General features: G+C 46.1%; 1 protein-coding gene across 6 annotated transcripts in view; it reads left to right on the top strand.

Moving 5' to 3' along the window:
* The window catches only part of AKAP8L (A-kinase anchoring protein 8 like), a 30,692-nt gene that overhangs the window by 4,145 nt on the left and 7,510 nt on the right, over window positions 1–19,037 (top strand). The window contains exons 2-13 of one of the 6 annotated variants that reach the window (XR_006269136.1): window positions 848–922; window positions 4,539–4,571; window positions 4,858–5,098; window positions 6,930–7,383; window positions 7,475–7,571; window positions 7,654–7,724; window positions 8,093–8,156; window positions 8,983–9,091; window positions 10,548–10,689; window positions 10,783–10,888; window positions 10,984–11,033; window positions 11,125–11,255. Coding sequence is in view for 3 of the 6 variants with exons in the window: in XM_043467132.1 (XP_043323067.1) it covers window positions 848–922; window positions 4,539–4,571; window positions 4,858–5,098; window positions 6,930–7,383; window positions 7,475–7,571; window positions 7,654–7,724; window positions 8,093–8,156; window positions 8,983–9,091; window positions 10,548–10,689; window positions 10,783–10,888; window positions 11,125–11,255 (1,523 nt within the window). In the remaining 3 variants the exon portion in view is untranslated. Of the gene's footprint in view, window positions 1–847; window positions 923–4,538; window positions 4,572–4,857; window positions 5,099–6,929; window positions 7,384–7,474; window positions 7,572–7,653; window positions 7,725–8,092; window positions 8,157–8,982; window positions 9,092–10,547; window positions 10,690–10,782; window positions 10,889–10,983; window positions 11,034–11,081; window positions 11,256–19,037 lie in introns of all 6 variants that reach the window. The other 5 variants (XM_043467133.1, XR_006269135.1, XR_006269134.1 and 2 more) reach the window with 5 other exon arrangements.

Below are 19,037 nucleotides of genomic sequence, written 5' to 3'. Positions count from 1 at the left end.
ACTAGAAAGAGTGGCAACAAATACTTGAATGCCTGCTCAGGGAAAGGCACTTGGTGTATGCTTTTATTGTGAGCAAGCTACTGGAGGTGCTGGCTTTAATTTTTAGGTCATGAGTTGGCTCTTGATGGGAACGGGCAAATGTTGCCTCTTATGGTGTCTGTCATAATTTCAGTGCTAAGGGCAAATCACTTAAAAAATATTTTACAGAAATATTTTAAAAGTGTAGATTAAAAGATAATCAGCATTTGAGACCAGTAGTTTCTGGTAGAAGTTCAGATTTTCCTTACTTGGTACTAATTCATTAGAAGTTGAGAAATAGTATAAGATTTGAGAAGATAGGACATTATATGTATAATCTATAATACTTGTTTCATGTAAACATGCTAACCCCAAGTAATTACATTTAAGAGGTAATTGTAATACACTTTTTTTTTTTAATGGGAAAATGAAAAAAGTACATAAGCTTTAGATTTGGGGGAATGGAATAGGTATTATTTACCTTAACATTGTTCAGAATTAACCCCCTTTGTTTTTTGAGTTGGAGCTCACCTTTCAGTGATTTGATGTAAACGTTTTCTTCATTTACCTGAATAATTTGGGTACCCATTTATCAATACAGGATACTGGCTTAAAGGTTTAAAAATGTTTATCCAATCTTCTGACATAACAAGTTAAACATAGCCTGCCTTTCCTTTGGTTGATATCTTCTGGAGGTGTTCATAAACCCAAAGTTTGGTGGCTTTCCAGTGAGGGGAGGGTCTGCCAGGCAGTCTCCATTGAAGGGTAGTCTTAGATCATTTTCATGTGGCTTGTTTGGAGAAATTAACCACACTGTACATATATTTAGGCTTTGTCCAGGGATCTGAAACCACTTTGCAGTCAACGTACTCAGACACAAGCGCCCAGCCCACCTGTGATTATGGTAAGTGTGGGCCCCTGGGAACTGGAGGGTGCGTGCTCTGCTTTCTAGTGGCAGAGCAATCCACTGGTTTATTAGTAGCCTTTAACATTGCTGTCACACTGTCTTTTCCAAATGCAAACTTGTGTGAAATGGTATGGTGGGCTCTTAGAATAGATAGAGAGGGGTTAGGATTGCCCTTTGGGGGCAATTATGGGAAAGGTGTCTGTTATTGAGCAAGCTGGAGTTCTTGGCTGTATATGATTGGTTCCTTTGACCCTTTGACAAACTGTTAGAAGTACTTGTGGCCTGTGACAAAGATGTAGGTTCCATAAATCCCCTCGAGGGAGGGTTTGGGGAGGAGAGTGGCCAAAGTCCAAAGGGTTGGTGTGAGCAGAAACCGAGCCATTAACTTAACCCCAGGGTAGTGCATGAGATTCTAGTGTAGGCGAGGCTGCCTGTCTGAATCTAGATGGCTTTTAGAGACACAGTCAGGCCGGCAGGCTCCTCACACACAGGGTTGAGAGAAAGTTTCTCATTGATTTCTCAACTGTGGACAGACACACTGAATCTCTAATTCAGAAGGATCCATAGATATTCTGTTGGTGTCTCTCAGCAACCCAGAACTGCCAGTAAAGCTGTTTCTCAGTGATTTGTGACCATGACCCTAGTTCTCTGTCATGAAGGAGCTTTCTTCAAAGGGTTTTGCCTTGGTTATTGAGATGGGTAATTGGTTTTACTGCCAAGGTCTAGGGAAAGACTGAGTCTATAGTCACATTCTCTCAGGAGTCACTGATTAAGTGGAAATAAGTAAAATTCCCTGAAGGATTGTCAGATTGTCCCAGGGGAGAAGAAGACTTAAGAAAATGTTCTGAAAATGAGTAAGGAGGTATCAAATAATTCATAAGGAAGAGAAACTTTGTTTGCATGGCTTCTCTGTCCTGCCCTCCCTACCTCAACCCTTTTCATTAGACATAATCCCAAATTGCACATCTTTTTTGAACCATTTTCCCTCAGGTTTATATATTCTGGTCCAAAGCATTTTACAAGATGTGCCATTTGCAAATATTTTCTCCCAGGCTGGGGCTTGTCTATTTGTTCTCTTGATAGTGTCTTTTGAAGAACACAAATCCTTCATTTTTGGTGAAGTTCAGTTCATCAGTCTTTTATTCTTGTTTGTTTTAAAAATCTTGCAGCTGTGCTGTGTGGCATGTGGAATCTTAATTCTCTGACCAGGGATTGAACTTGAGTCTTAACCACTGGACTGCCAGGAAAATCCCAATCTTTTTTTTTTTTTTTTTTATCATTTGCACCGACTCTTCGTTGCAGTGCAGGAGCTTCTCTAGTTGCAAGATGTTTCTCTTGTAGAACACAGGCTCTAGAGCGCACGAACTCAGTAATTGCAGCACATGGGCCTCTCTACTTGTGACTTGAGCTTAGTTGCCTGACCAGGGTTTGAACACATGTCCCCTGCTTTAGAAGGCAGATTCTCAACCACTGGATCACCAGGGAAGTCCTCCCAATTGTATCTGGGAAATTTATACTTAAACCAGGGTCACAAAGATTTTCTTTTAAGCACTTAATAGTCTTAGGTTTTACATTTATTTTGTGATCCATTTTGAGTAAGTATTTCTACCAAGTATACAATATAGGTCAAGATTCTTCTTTACCTTTGTTGAAAATTAATTGAATGTATATGTGTGGGTCTGTATCTGGATTCTAATTCTGTTTCATTGATTTGCATGTTTTAATTTTCCTCAACTACCTTGTTGTCTTGATCACTATAGTCAGTCTTGAAATTTGTGAATGAGTCCTCTAGGTTTATTCTTTTTCCAAAATTGACTTGGATATTCTTGTTTCTTTGCTTGTACCTATAAATTTTAGAATCAGTTTGTCAATTTCTATAAAAATTCCTCCTGAGATTTGGAGTGGAATGGTCTTGAATCTATAGTTTGTGGGAATTGAAATCTTAACAGTATTAAGCCTTCCAGTATGCAAACACAGTATGTCACTTTATTTGTTTATGTCTGATTTTTTTTTTTTAGTGTTTTGTAGGTTTTGCACACAAATCTTGCACATATTTTGTTCCTTTCCTTGTGCCTCTCTGCTGTTCTGGCAAGTCCTCGGTAGTGGAAACCTGGAGTTGGGTAGGGACACCGTATTCGGGACTCAGGCATAGCCCCGATGGGCTGCCTTTGTCTCCCAGTCCTGTCTCTTTTTGAATAGCCAGTGTCCAGTGTCCTGGTTGCAGACAGCCACGTGGCCAGACCCTTTTAGCTGCTGGGACTAAGTGTGCATTTTTCCTTGTGTGGCTGTGCCAGCCACTCTTCTTGCCCGTTTGAATGCCTCATTCACCACTCACTCCTTGCATGATCTCCACATGCTGTCCCTTGCTGCTCTCTAATTACTTAGGGTCTGCTTTGCCACACAGTGCTCTGGACCTGAGGAGTGCCTGGGACTGCTCGCCTCTGTTCTGTGTGCTCTGAGCATGGTAATCGTTGAATGAACAAACGAATGAGAAGCTCCTGCTTTGGTTTCCCCAGCTGTAGAGGATTTTTGCTTTGTGAGCTCTAGCATGTCCACGGTTCATTAGTTTCATCTCCAGGTCCTTGCTGGTTTCCAGTGTCTCCCTATTGGTTTGTGCAGTAGATCGAGGGGAAACCTGAGTATAGGATTTCAGCTTGCACCCACGCATGTTCACTCTGATTCGTCTCAGTGTTTGCACTCTTGCTTTCCTGTGGCTGGATTCTGTTGTTCGTCACACTGCCGTCTCGCTGAGGTTTGGTTCTCTGTTCTGGGACAAGCATGACCTGCCTGTCTACAGGGTAGACGCTGTGGAATAGGAGACAACTCTGAGGTCCCACCAGAGACACTGGGGAAGTGGTCACCTGTTCTCATACACTTCCTTGGGAGAGAATTGTGTGTGCTCGACTCAGAGATTGCCCTTGGCTCTGCACTTGGTCAGTTTTCAGTGGCTTTATGTTTTCGAAGGAAAGAGTTTTTCTTATGTGCTATAATAAAATTCAAAGTACGTTTAGTTTATAATCCAAATTGTATTTTCATCAGCTCTTCTCAAGGGTGGTGTCTTGTCTTTCCCTCTGCTTATGTGTTCCCGTGCAGCGCACTCACACAATTCAAGGGCTTGATGGTTCTCCCTGTTAAGGCAGACATTTGAGGGACTAGGGTGGTCAGTTTCTCTGCTCCAGATGGCTTTGTCGGGTGATCTGACTGACAGGATTTTGGAGTGGATATGAGCTCTTTGCTGAGCTGCTTTTACGGCGTGGAATCAGTGTAAAGCACCGGAACTGCTTACCTCTTCCTCTTATTGGTGCTTAGCCAAGGGCCAGAGTAGTCTTCCAATTCTGACTTATTACGGCAGCCATATAGGAGCCAAATTCCTTCCCTAAGAGTGTTGAGGGGGTAGGTTCCTTAAATAGCAGATGGTCAGAGCCACGAAAGATCGGGCACCAGGGCACCATGTGGCCTAGGTCAGTTAGATAGTGCTCTCAAGCTCAAGGCTTCTCAGTTAGGGGAGGTTCAGCCTCCGCTCAGGTTCTAGGAATCATTGTTTTTATGCCGGAATTAGACTCATTATACTGTAAGCAATTATAGATATAATTGCCCTTTTACTTTTTTGTAGGATATGGAACTTGGAACTCTGGGACAAACAGAGGCAAGTATTATTCCTGTGATCACTCTTCTCTCCCTTGGGATTGGACTGGTTGAGTCTTTTCTGCCACTGTGCAGCTTAACCAAGGTTTCGGGATGGGGCTTGCCTTTGGGGGTTCGAAGTGCCCTGGGGCTGGCTGTTCCTTCCCAGAAGGCTGGGCCAATCCAGCCTTGGGTGGCTAAGATCCAGGCTTGTCTCTGTGACCAAAGGTGTCCTTGTCTCTGTGTGTGTCTGTCTCTCCTCGCCCCCTCCATCTTGTCTGTCTGTCTTTCTGTCTCCATCATTGCAGGCTACGAGAACTATGGTTATGGCTATGGCTATGGCCAGGATAACACCACCAACTATGGGTATGGTATGGCCACTTCAAACTCTTGGGAAATGCCTAACTCTGACACAAATGCAAACCCTAGTGCCATGGGTAGTGCCAGTGCTGATTCCGTTTTGTCCAGAATTAACCAACGCTTAGATATGGTGCCGCATTTGGAGACAGACATGATACAAGGAGGCGTGTACGGCTCAGGTGGAGAAAGGTGAGTGGGCACCAGCCTAGGGGCAGAGGCTTTGCAGGGTCACCCACAGCCCCCTGGCAGTCTCCCTTTTCTGAACTTCCTGTTATATCTGTCTGCTTTCTCCTTCTTTGCTGTGCTACTGGGGCTTCCCAGAGACTGTGTAGGGTCTGTTTCACGTTCCTTCTCTGGCTTGTGTCCCGTCCTCCCTCCATCCTCACCCATTGCCTGGTGGTGAGCCTCTTTTCCAGCTTGTAGAGGGCCAAGCAAGCCCACTCTGGGCTGGTTTCACTGTGACCTCTGAGTGGCTCTTCTCAGGGCATTGTCGAATGACTCTTCCTTCTGGAGACAGCCATTTGAAGTCCTTGCAATACTTTGCACCCTGCACTCTGTTAGGGCAGGACCGTTTGGGTTGTGTATAAAGGATGGGGTGAGCCCTTGAGCTGAGCACCGCAAGCTGGGCCATCCCACATAAGGCACAGGAAAGATGGGGGCATGTCCTGGCCACCCTTTGGTGCCTTATAAATGTGTAGCTGTTGAGCCTCAGAAGTGCCCCTGTAGGGAGCTGTTGATGGCCTCATTTTGTAGATGAGGAAAGTGAAGTGCCCGCAGGTCGTACCTCTTGCCCAGAGGCACGCAGGAGCTGGGCCTCCACTCAGATCTGCCTTCGGATTTGTCCTTGTCTGATCTGGTGCTGGCCCAGGAGTTTTGTGCCCTAGTGAGAGGTTTCAGTGAGAAGGGCACATGGATTTCTACCACGGGATGGAGTGAAGTGGCCTAATGGCTTCAGTTGACAGATGGGAGAGAGCCGAGAGTAAGGAGGGGCCTGCCCAGACACTGCTAGGGCCAAGTGAGGCTCCAGGAATACTAGGGGGCAGAGGGTGCCAAGGAGATTTTTGCTTGCATGGGCTCTCTAGCAAGCAAAAAGTGTTGGGGGAGGCCCAGCACATCCCCTCTCCTTGTGCCTGATAGTCATGGTGTTGGATCTGAGGCTGCCCGATGGCGGGCAGTTGTGGGGGGGCTGACACTGCTGCTGGTGCCAGCTGCCTGTGTACCGTCTTACAGCAACCTAAAGCTGGAAAGCAGGGTTCAGAGACAGAGTGGCAATTGGGTCGCCCTGGCCTCCTCTTTCATGCTGCTGGTGCTTCTGAACTACCAGGCTTTGGCAAAGAGACGTGTGGGGTCTGGGCCTGTGGGCTGCAGCCAAGGTTAGAACAGCTGTCTCTGATTCCACAGTCAGAACGCCTGGCTTGCCTTCCCACTTGCTGTGTAGGCTGTGATGCCCTGTCCTGGGCTCCAGGGATGATACGAGCTCATAAGAGTTCTGTTCTTGTCATTGGGCAAGGTTGCAGTGTCTTTACCAGCAGATGTCCTGTATTCCTCTTTGTTTTCGGTGGTGAGGGAGTTTGGGGGTTTCCTTTGGATGTTACCAGCCCCGGTGGACAAAACACTGATGCGCTGGATTGCCCATGCATTGCGGATGCTGGGGCGCATGGCTCTGCCCCTCGAGGAGCAGCCGTGGGCATTGTGACTGCACAGACACACACATTTCCTGTGGGCCCGCTCTTCTCCTGAGACCTACTCTACCCTAGCAGTCAGTCCTCTTAGGGTCTGAAAGCTGGTGCATGGTCATATGCAGGCTTGGGGATGTGAGCTGAGGGCACCTGCCAACTTCTAGAAGTCTGCCCCGAGAAGCCTTTTAAGTTGGCATTTCTGAATGTTGGTCCTCTGTGATGGGCTGGGGTAGTGCTGGAGTGGGTCTTCTGTCCCCAGAACGGGCAGGTTTGCTGGAAGGCAGGAGCAGAAGGGTGAGGGGACCCGAGGCCCCCTTGATGCTTGTCATCTGCCTCTGCAGGTATGATTCCTACGAGGCCTGTGACTCGAGGGCCGTCCTGAGCGAGCGTGACTTATACCGGTCGGGCTATGACTACGGAGAGCTTGACCCTGATATGGAAATGGCCTATGAGGGCCAGTACGATGCCTACCGCGACCAGTTCCGCATGCGTGGCAGCGACAATTTTGGCCCACGGGCTCAGGGCTGGGCCCGGGACTCCCGGAGTGGCCGGCCGATGGCCTCGGGCTATGGGCGCATGTGGGAAGACCCCATGGGGGCCCGGGGCCAGTGCATGCCTGGTGCCTCCCGGCTGCCCTCCCTCTTCTCCCAGAACATCATCCCTGAGTACGGCATGTTCCAGGGCATGCGTGGCGGGGGCACCTTCCCAGGTGGCTCCCGTTTTGGCTTTGGGTTTGGCAATGGCATGAAGCAGATGAGGCGGACCTGGAAGACCTGGACCACGGCTGACTTCCGGGTGAGTGACAGGGGGCCCTCCTGGTCTGTGACTGAGAAAGTGAAGGGCCTGAAGCTGTTTACCCTGACCCGGCTCCTCCTTTCTGACCCAGACCAAGAAAAAGAAGAGAAAGCAATGCGGCAGTCCTGATGAGCCAGACAGCAAAGCCACCCGGACGGACTGCTCCGATAACAGTGATTCGGACAACGGTGAGCCTGGGTGCTGGGCCCATGACCCTTGCCCTCTGCCCCATGGGACTCCTGCGCTGAGCTTGCTCCTCTTACCTTTCAGACGAAGGCACAGAGGGGGAAGCTGCAGAGGGCCCTGAAGGCGCTGAGGCTGTGGAGAAGGGCTCCAGAGCAGTAAGTGGCCCCAGCCCTGCACCCTCTCTGTGGGTGAGGCCTGCGAACAGTGGGCTGCTTGAGTCCCTGTGCCACAGAGCAGGCCTCTCAGAAGAACCACAGGCCAGCCTGAGTTATCTCTGCGTGCAGGCGTGATTAGCACGAGGAAGTGGAGGTCTGGTAGAGAGCACAGGCTGTTGGCAGGACGCCTAACCAGAGGCTGGATTTCCTTTTCAGAAAATGGCCGAGTGAGCCCTCTGTGCGAGGCCTGTTGGGAGGACATGAGGCGCCTGGCTCTATGCCTGGCCTGGTACAGGGCCTTGTCACTTAACAGCTGTTAGGAGCAACTGCACAGCCTTTAACATTGACTATCTGAAATTGTGTCCTAGGAAGGAGAAGACGAAGAGGGAAAAGAGGAGGGGAAGGAAGATGGCAAAGAGGATGCAGAGAAGGGTGAGTCTTCTGAGTGGCCTGGGTACTGGGGTGGCTTTTCCAGATGCTTGTGGTGGGAGGGGTCCAGCCGAGGGCAGGGTTTTGGCAGAAATATGTCCAACTTGGATCGTCCCTGTGTGGCTGACTATGTGCTGGTAGGGAGTAACCTCTCTTCCTCTGCCTGGTTCCCACTCTGGCCCTGATCTCAGACAGTACACTGGTTTTGCCTTCAGGTGGGGGGAGCAAGCAAAAGTGTGGGGGAACCCCAGGCACAGCCCCTGCCCTCAGGCCCTTCGTAACGTGCAGTTCCGAGTCCTCAGTGGCTGGTGTCCAAGCTGGGACCCTTGGTGCAGTTTTTACGGCTCTGGTTTGCGTGTCCTTTCCCTTAGCACCTCTACAGCCCCTGTTGGGTGTCCGTGTCTCCCTATTCGAGTGATGAGCGTCAGCAGGTACCTAACCTAAATCCAGCCTCAGCCTACTGTTGCCGCGGTACCCAGTGTGGGTGGGCAGGGCCGTGTGAGCTTTGGGGCCTTTACCCTTGGGGGCTGCACTCAGGCCCCACCTGAGGCCTTCCTGCATTCTGCCACCTGGGTCCTCTGAACTTTTGCCAGTATCCCCACTGAGACAGCCTCTCTTTACCTTCCAGCTTCCCTGTGGCTCACTCTGCAGAGTGTGGATGTCCTGGAACGTGGTGGGGTCAACTCCCCACCCATCCCAGGGCTCCCAGCCCTGCTCGCAGCCAGAGGCCTTGCTCGAGCAGCTGCTTTCAAAATGGACCCCCTGGAGTAGACAGTGGATATCCAGCCAGAGGCCACAGACTGGTAACCATGCCCTTCTGTTCCCATAGGGGTCCTGAGCGCCCAGGATGAGAGTGGCCAGGCCAAACGCAAGTTGCAGGCAGGCAAAAAGAGCCTGGACAAGCAGAAAAAGCGGCAGCGAGACCGCATGGTGGAAAGGTAACCGGCTTCCCTCCACCCCTTTGCCTCTGCCTCGCTCTGGGGCTGCCTACAGGAGAGCAGGGCCATAGCTCTGCTGCCTCACCGCCCTCTGGCCTCCCTTGGGAGCCACCACCTGCTCGGCCGTGCATGGACCCTGCTTTCTGCCAGGCCCAGCTCCCAAGGCCTGATTCATCCCCTGCCCCTGTGCGGCCGCCTGGCGACCGCTAGTGACTTTGGCCTGATATCTGACACTGCTCAGCACCGTTGCCCAGAAGCTCCGGCGCTAGGTCACTCGGCACATGAGCCCCGAGGTGCACTGGGGGCCTGATGCCCCTGCGGGAGGGGGCCAGCTCGGCAGAGACTCAAGGTCCAAGGCGCCTGCGCCACCCCAGCTAGCTGCCAAGAGGCCGTCACTGTGCTCAGGAGAGACGGCAGCACCTGTGGGCTGTGGCAGCCTCGGGCCTGCCCTCTGCCCGGCCCGCCGGCCCTCTCAGGCCGGGCCTGTCTGCGGCTGAGCCCTTCACGCCCCTTGGTCGGGTCTGTCTGCCCTCAGGGCTCCCGCACTGGCGCTTGCCTCCTCCTCCTCCGCCTCAGACTCTTGCTCTTGCTGGACCTTCCTCAGCCTCGCCGGCGCCCGGCCCCTGGGCTCTCCAGACAAAGCTGACCCCGTGGCCCAGATAAGGACGTCCGGCAGAGGTAGGGACCTGCCCCGAGGCCTCGGTGGCGGCTGGCCTCTTCCGCCCCTTGCCACGGCGGCCTGCTCCGGCCCAGGCCCCAGACCCCGGGCTTCTGCTGTGGACACGCGGCCCAGACAGAGCACCTCGCTCAGGTGACTCCAGGCTGCCCTCTGGCAGGCCGGGCGGGCGCCCTCCTTCCAGCTCAGACTGGTCTCTTCTCAGAAGAGGAAGATGAGGCAGAAGGTGCCCAGGCCTGCTTGCCTCCCATCCCTCCCGACACTACCCCCAAGCATTCTGAGCAGAGGATGGGCTGGGTCTTTGAGTCCCTCAGCCCCCACAAGGAAGATGCAGCACCTTTTTGGGCCCTGCCTCAGGACTGTGTACTCCACTCTGCACCTCAGGGCCACCTGGCTCATGCCAGGGCATCCTTCCTTCTGCTCCCCAGCTGGGCCAAGTGCACAGGCTCCTGCCCAGCCTTGGTAGAGAGGCCCTCCAGCAACCTTCCAGCGACTCCTTGCCTGTTGCAGCAGCAGCTGCTGCCTCAGGCTTCAGCCTCCTGCCTGTGGGAAGGAAGAGCTCCTGCCCTGTCCCCTCCGTTGCAGTAACTGCAGCCTGCAGATGTTCTGTCCCTTTGCACTCCCAACCCCACTGGTCCTAGCCTGTCCCCCTGCTGGGACCACACCTCAGAGGCCCATGAGCAAGGCCTGTTTCAGGGCTCGCGGCTGGGTTGGGTGAGGCAGCAGCACTCTTCTCCGGAACCCTCTGGGTCTCAGCTCTGCGTTTCCCTCCTATGGCAGGATCCAGTTTGTGTGTTCTCTCTGCAAATACCGAACCTTTTACGAGGATGAGATGGCTAGCCACCTTGACAGCAAGTTTCACAAGGAGCACTTTAAGTACGTAGGCACCAAGCTCCCCAAGCAGACGGCTGACTTTCTGCAGGTGAGCCTTGGAGTGGTTGGACAGCTGCTGTTACCCTGCAGACATAAAGAGTGGCCCACACAAAGCTTGGTATCTCCTTGGTGTATCTGGCAGGAATATGTTACCAACAAGACGAAGAAGACAGAGGAGCTCAGGAAAACCGTGGAGGACCTTGATGGTCTGATCCAGCAGATCTACAGAGACCAAGATCTGACACAAGGTGAGGAGGTTCCATCCCAGCACTACCAGGCAGGACCTCAGCCTTCCCTCCTCTGGTTCTCAGAGTAGGGTCACAACACCCCTCTGTTCCCCCAGGGAGGGTCAGTGAGAACAGCCTCAGGCCCACGTGGAAATGGCAGGGCGAGGTGAGGAGCTGGTCTGGCATTTTCCCCCAACTCCTGGGTCTTTCTTAGGTGTCTGGGACCAGTGGCGACTCCCTCCTTCTCCCCTCTACAGAAATTGCCATGGAACATTTTGTGAAGAAGGTAGAGGCAGCCCACTGTGCAGCCTGTGACCTCTTCATTCCCATGCAGTTTGGGATCATTCAGAAGCACCTCAAGACCATGGATCACAACCGGAACCGCAGGGTGAGTGGCCACCAGTGCCCTCCCACCATCCTGTGGGCTGACTCACCCCTGCCTGCCCATGAGGAGCTGCCAGGGGCAGGAATATAGACACGTTTTCAGCCCAGAGCAGTCAGCCACACTACAGAGGGATGGGAAACGGGGACTCTGCCTGGCAGGTGGTAGCATCAGAGCCAGACCTTAAGAAGTAGCAGGCTGTGGGAAATGGGGCCTGTGTATGCATAAGGGCCAATGGCCAGGTTAGGTTCAGACAGCAAACAGGGAGAAGTTTGTGGTGCAAGTGTTCCTGGCGGAGGGGATGGACACAGGCTCACCAGGGCTGGGCTGAGGGACCTGGGCATGCCCCTACAGGCAGCAGGGTTTTTACGTGGGGAACTGGTGGGGTTAGAGTTGGCATTAGACTAGAGACTTTGGGCACCTGTTGTGGGAAGGAGGTGGGGGGGATCAGTGAAGGGCCTTGGGAGATGATGGAAGAGCAGCTTGGGAAAGTGAACAGGAGTTCAGCATGAGGGAGTGATGAAAGTCTGGGTTATTACAGATTTCTGACTTGTTTAACTGGTGGACAGTGGTGCTGCTAAGACGAGGAGGGTGGGGTAGCTTATGGTACAAGGAAAGGAGCCAGTTTGGCAAGAAAATTGTCTTGTGTTCCAGTGAATTCCCAAGGCCTAACACAGAAGCCAGGGTGGGTGTTTTTTTGGTTGAATGGGTGACATCCTGAATTAGAGCTGACTTTTAGAGATAAGTGAGCAGGGTGGGGCTTTGTAGTAGGGAGAGAGCTGGGAGGCCCAGGGCCAGGTCTGGGCTAGAAAGAGAGGCCTGGCTGCCGTCATCCTGGACGATGCTGACAGAGCTTATGAGCAGATGTAGCACACAAGGGGAGTGTAAGAAATAATTTCTCAGCCTTTTTCCAGGCCCATCAAATTCATCTCTGGTCTTTCTCAGTGCAGTGATTCTCAACAGTGGGATGGGCTTAGAGATCTGGCTGGGATGGTTGAGGAGATTCAGGATTGGCATATACCGTTGACAGATTTGGAAAGGTACAGAAAATGTCTGTTGGCTTTGGCAACAGAGAAGCTGTAGGGATCTTGCCAAGGTGAGACTCTTGGGTTGGTAGCTGATAAGGGTTAAAAGAGAACAGAGAGCAGACTGTAGAGAATGGACAGTGCATGGTATTAAAACTTAGAAAATTTAGGTGAAATGAATGATAGTTAGCAAAATATAAACTGATTGCAAAGCAAGTTGCAAAAAAAAAAAAAAATAGCTGTAACAACCAGCGGCCATAGAGGGGATTGGAAGGGTGATAAAAGATACTTTGAAGACATCAGAAGTAGTTGGTTATAGAGAGTTCAAATATAAATACTATATTCTGTAAAATGCCAGATTTAGAAGTGAATAAAAAGCTTCTAGTTACTATTAATTTTGGTAACAGTTTTATTGATGCTCAATTCCCATACCATATAATTCATCCTTGTAAGGTATACAAGTCAGTAGTTTTTAATATATTCACAGTTGTGTAGCTGTCAGCACAATTATAGAACATCTTTATCATCTCAAAAAGAAACCCATACATTATAGCTGTCACTCTGTAACCGCCATAACTCCCCCAGCCTTAGGCAATCACTGATTTACTGTCTGTCTCCATGTATTTCTAGGCATTTCATATAAATGCAGTCACCATAGTATGTGGTCTTTTGTGATTGGCTTCTTCTGTTCAGCATGTGTTCAAGGTTCATCCATATTGTAGCATGTATCAGAACTTCATCCCTTTGTGTGGCTTAAAAATATTCTCTTGTATGGATATATACCACATTTAGTTTATTCATGCTTTAGAATTCAGATAGTTTCCACCTCTTGGCTATTATGGATAATTCTGTTATGATTCAAGTTTTTGTATGGACATGTGTATGGTTTTTTTAGACAGGAGTGGAATGTCTGAGTCAAATAGTAAGTTTAATTTCTTGAGGAACTGCCAGCTTATCTTCCAGAGTGGCTGTGCCATTTTATATCCTCAACAACAATGTGTGAGCTCTGATTTATTCATATGTCACCAATACTTCACCAATAGTTGTTATTATCTGACTTTTTGATTCCAGCCGTTCAGTCATTCAGGTGTGCAGTGAGTGGTATCTGTTGTATTTTTCATTTGCATTTCCCTGATAACTGACTAATGATGTTGAGCATTTTATCATGGACTTGTTGGCCATTTGTCTGTCTTCTTGGAAGGGAAGAAATGTCTGTTCAGATACTTTATTTTTTAATTGTGTGGTCTTTATGAGTTAAGGTTCTTTATATATTCTCGATACAAGTCCTTAATCAGACATATGATTTGCAAATATTTTCTCCCATCCCATGGGTTTTTTCACCTTGATGTGTCTTTGTAGCACAAAAGTTTAATTTTGATGAAGTTCAGTTTATCTAAATTTTTTTCTTTTGTTCCTTGTGCTTGGGGTATCATATCTAAGAATCCGTTGTCAAATAAAAGGTCACAAAGATTTATCCCTTTTTCTTCTTATAATAAGGATTTTACAGTTTTAGCTCCTACAATTTGGTTTTTAATGCATTTGAGTTAATTTTTGTATATGGTGTAAGGTAATGTTCAACTTCATTCTATTCCATGTGATTTTTCAGTTGTCCCAATATCATTTGTAGAAGAAAGTATTCTTTCTTTGTTGAATGGTCATGGTTCTCTCACCAAAAGTCAGTTGACTATAGCTCCATGGATTTATTTCTGGACTCTCTTTATTCTGTTGTTCTCTGTGTTTATCCTTATGCCATTACCACACTGTAGCTTTATAGTAAGGTTTAGAATCAGAAACGAACACCTATAACTTCTCCTTTTTTTTTTTTTTTCAAGATTGTTTTGGCTATTCTGTGTTCCTTGAGATTCCACAGATTTTAGGACCAACATGTCAGTTTCTACAAAGAAGCCAGCTGGTATCCTAATGGGACTATATTCAATTTCTGTATCAGTTTGGAAAGTATTCCTGTCTCAGCAATATTAAGTCTTCCAGTCCATGAAAATGGGATGTCTTTGCATTTATTCAGAATCTTTAATTTCTTTCAACAATATTTTACAGTTTTCAGTGTATAAGATTTTTACTTTTGGGGATTATTAGTTTATTCCCAAGTACTTTATTCTTTTGATACTAATATAAATGGAATTGTGTTCTTTAATTCCATTTCTGAGTTGTTCTTTGTACCTGTTTCAAAATAGAATTGATTTTTGTTTGTTGATAACTGTATTCTGTAACCTCACTGAAGTTGTTTATTGATTTTAATCATGGATTTTTTAGCATTTTCTGTATATCAGTTGTCTATAGATAGAGATAAATAGTTTAACTACTTCCTCGCCAATATGGATGTGGTTTAATTTTTTTTTTCTTGTTTAATTGCCCTGGCTAGAACATCCAACACAATCTTGAAGAGAAGTATCTTCTTGTTCCTTATCTTGTCTCTTGGGGAGGAAGCTTCAGTCTTTGACCATTAAGCATGCTGTTTGGCTGTGGATTTTCCATAGATGCTCTTTATCTGGTTGTTGAATTCCCTTCTATTCATATCTTGTTGAGTGTTTTTATTCTGGAAGGGTATTGGGTTTTATCAGATCTTTTTCTGAATTTATTGAGATGATTGTGTGGTTTTTGTTTTTTATTTATTGATGCAGTATATTTCATTGACTTGAGGGTGTTAAGCCACCCTTGGCGTTATTGGGAAAAATCCTACTTGGTCATGGGGTATAATTCTTTTTATATGTTGTTGAATTGGCTTGGCTAATATTTTTTGAGAATTTGTGTATCTGTACTCATGAGATGTTGGTCTGTATTTTTTTTGTGATAGTTTTGGGTTTGGTATCAAGGTAATACTGGCCTCAAAAAATGAGTTGAGAAGTTTTCCTTCCTGTTGTTTGGAAGTTTGTGAAGAATTGGTATTAAATTGGTAGAATTTGCTCTGAAGCCATCTGGATCTGGGCTGTTCTTCGTGAGTAGCTTTTTTGTTTGTTTGTTTCATTACTAATTCAATTCCTTTTTTATTTCTGTATTGTCAGTAGTCCCCTTCTTTCATTTCTGATTGCTTTGAATCTTTTTTTCTTGATCAGTCTTGCTGAGGTTTAATTTTGTTGACATTTAAAGAACAAACTTACGGTTTTGTTGATTTCTTTTTCTTTTTTGCTCTTTTTTTTTTTTTTCTGTTCTCTGCTTCATTAATTTCTGTTCCAATCTTCTGCTTGCTTTAGGTTCTTCTCTGTTCTGATGTAGCCATTTATAACTAAGTTTTCCGCTGAGTACTGCTCTCACTGCATCCCATAAGTTTTGGTATGTCTCATCCTCCCTTTCACTCATCTCAAATTATTTTCTAATTTCCCTCTGCCTTCTTTTTCTTAGACCCATTGGTTATTCAGCAGTGTGTCATTTAATTTTAATATATTTCTGAGTTTCCAGAATTTCTCTCTGTTACTGATTTCTAATTTTCTTCAGTGTAGTCAGACAGTTATACATCCTATTAAATGAAGCTTGGTTTATGGCCTAGTAGTATACAGTCTCTGCTACGCTTTGTACATTTTAGAAGAATGGATATTCTGTTACTGTTGCAAAGTGTTCTTTAGATATCTATTATGCCTGTTTGGTTTTATAGTGTTCAAGCCTTTTATTTCCTTATTGATCTTCTGCCAAGTTGTTGTTTGCATTATTGACAGTGGGATATTAAAATCAGCTATTGTTGAATTGTTGTCAGGTGCATCTATACTTAAATATCCCCCGATAGAGAGACCCTTTTATCATTATAAAATGTCCCTTTTTATCTTAGTAACATTTTTTACAGTCTGTTTGTCTGGTATTAGTATAGTCAGTTCATTTTCTTACAGTTGATGTTTGTATATCTTTTCTCATTCTTTTCCTTTCTATTTATTTGTATCTTTGAATCTATTGGATCTGAAGTTTGTCTCCTATGGATAGCATATAATTTTATCTTGTTTTTCTATTCAGTTTGACCATCTTTGCCTTTTGACTGGATTGTTTAATCCATTTACATTTAATGTTACTATTTTTTTCAAATATGTATTTATTTGACTGCTTAGTTGCAGCATGCGGGATTTTAGCTGCAGCATGTGCAAACTGGTTCCTTGACCAGGGAGTGAACCCGGACCTCTTGCATTGGGAGTGTGGAGTCTTAGCCACTGGACCACCAGGGAAGTCCCTAATATTATTATTGATATTAGATTTACATCATTTATTATTGCTGCTTTACTGCCTTACTGCTTTCTTTGTATTCAACATTTCTTTGTTATAATATTTAATCTTTTTTAATGGCTTTTTTGCACTGCAAAAATTCGGGGATATTATTAGTGGTTTCTCTAGGCCTTACTTTATATATATTAACTTCAAAAATTTCCTTTAGATGCAATCATTTCAGTGAGATTAAGTTACTCCTGTGAACCTCTCTCTGCATAGGTTTTTGTTATACAAAGTAGTACATCTATATGTGTTACAAACCCAATAATGTAATACAATGTAATTATTATTTTATATAATTTGTCTTTTAAGGACACCAACAGAAGAAAGGAGAGCAGTTACATATTTCTAGCTTTTGTTAAACTAGACTTCTTATTGCTCATTTCTGGTTCTCTTTGAACTCTTCCTGTGGATTCAAGTTACCATCTGTGGTCATTTCCTTATTAGCCCAGTAGTTTTACTCTCCTGACTTTCTTTGTGCTCTTACTGGCAAATATATTACATTTCTATGTGTTACTACAGGTTAAGTAATACAATTATTTATATAGGTTTAAGAGCTATATATATTTTTAATATTTAAATATGTATTGTTTTATACAACTCCTTTTAAATTAGTTGAGAGGACAGGAAAAGATATTGCATTTATAGTGTTTCTTTATAATTATATGATTACCTTTATTGTTTTTTCTTATGGATTTGCACAATCTGGGATCACTTCCTTTTCAGCTTGAAGGACCTCCTTAGGTATTTCTTTTAAAGGTCTGTCAGCAGCAAACTCAGTTGTTGTTTGTTGTGGACTGTTATTATTTCAGTTTCACTTTTGAAAGATAGCTTTCCTGGGCACAGGATTTTTGGTTGACAGTTTCTTTGAGCATTTTAAGTATGTTATCCCACTGCCTTCTGGTCTCATTTCTGGTAAGACGTCAGCTTTTAACATTACTGGGGTTCCATTTTAAGTAATGATTAATTTTTCTTTTGCTGCTGTCAAGATTTTTCCGTTGTCTTTTGCTCTCAGCATTTTTATTATAATGTGTCTTTTTATGGATCTTTTTTATTTGGAGTTTGTTAGCTTCTTGGATTGGAGAAGGCAATGGCACCCCACTGCAGTACTCTTGCCTGGAAAATCCCATGGACGAAGGAGCCTGCTAGGCTGCAGTCTGTGGGGTCCCTACGAGTCGGACACGACTGAGTGACTTGACTTTGACTTTTCACTTTCACACATTGGAGAAGGAAATGGCAACCCACTCCAGTGTTCTTGCCTGGAGAAGCCCAGGGACGGGGGAGCCTGGTGGGCTGCCGTCTGTGGGGTTGCACAGGGTCGGACATGACTGAAGTGACTTAGCAGCAGCAGCTTCTTGGATGTGTGGTTTCATGAGATTTACGCAGTTTATAGCCATTATTCAGACATTTTTTTCTGCTCCTTTTGTCTTTTTCTGGTAATTTCATTATGAGTGTGATGGGTCACCTAATGGTGTCAAGGGTTGTTTGAGACTATTCATTTTTCTTCATTCTTTCTTCTGTTCTCCAGATTGTGTGATCTCTGCCAACCTACAGATTTTGCTTATTCTGCCATTTCAGATCTACTATTAAACTCCTCCATTGAATTTTTCATTTCAGTTCATTGTATTTTTCAGCTCTAGAATTTATATATTTGATTTCTGTCCCTTTATTGATGTTCCCTATTTGATGAGACAGTGTCATCTTGTACTTCAAGCATGTTTCCTTTTAGTTCTTTAAATGGATTTATAATGGCTGCTTAGAAGTCTTTAAGTTTGACATCTGGCCCCTGGGCACAGGCAGTTTCTGTTGTTTGCCTGCCTTTTTTCCTGAATGTCAGTTTCCTTTGCACATATAATTTTTTGTTGGAAACTAGTCAGTTTAGATAATATATTGTGGCAGCTTTTTGTACTAGACCTCCCTTGCTGTGGGTCTTGTTATTGTGTGTGTTTGAGTGAACAGTCAAAATATTTTAGTGAAATCCTTTAATTCCCACAGCGCAGAGCCTGTTACTGCACCTCAGAAGAGGAAGCCACAGGCCAGGCCCACAGCCACGTGACCTATGGTGGTGGCAGCTTTGGTGGTGGTTTTGGTGGTAGTTTTGATAGGACTCCTTTTTTTTTCTTTTTCCATTCTTTTCTCCGTTCTTTTCTGGACTGCACTCTATAAGTTCACCTCCATAAGTTGTTGGCAGATAGCTCTGTTGTTTTCAACAATGCCTAAAGGCATTGAATTGTTCTAATCCAACTGAATTAACCTAATACAATTAAATTGCTTTAATCCAATTAAATTGGATTTCCATTGTTTGAGATTTATCCTGAACCCTAGGGAGGCTCCTCCTACCTGTTTTACTGGTTCTCTTTGGAGACAGCAGTGGTTTAGTTTGTATTGCTCATCAAATCCATGAGCAGTCATGTCCGATTCTTTGTGACCCTGTGGACTGTAGCCCACCAGGCTTCTCTGTACATGGAATTTTCCAGGCAAAAATACTGGAGAAGTTGCCATTTCCTCCTCCAGGGGATCTCCCCGACCCAGGGATGAGAACCCTGTCTCCTGCATCTGC

The sequence above is a fragment of the Cervus canadensis genome, chromosome 4 (genome assembly GCF_019320065.1).
Source record: "Cervus canadensis isolate Bull #8, Minnesota chromosome 4, ASM1932006v1, whole genome shotgun sequence".
NCBI classification, from domain to species: Eukaryota; Metazoa; Chordata; class Mammalia; order Artiodactyla; family Cervidae; genus Cervus; species Cervus canadensis.
Note: the sequence above shows the minus strand (reverse complement) of the source record. Positions and strands in the feature narration are given on the sequence as shown.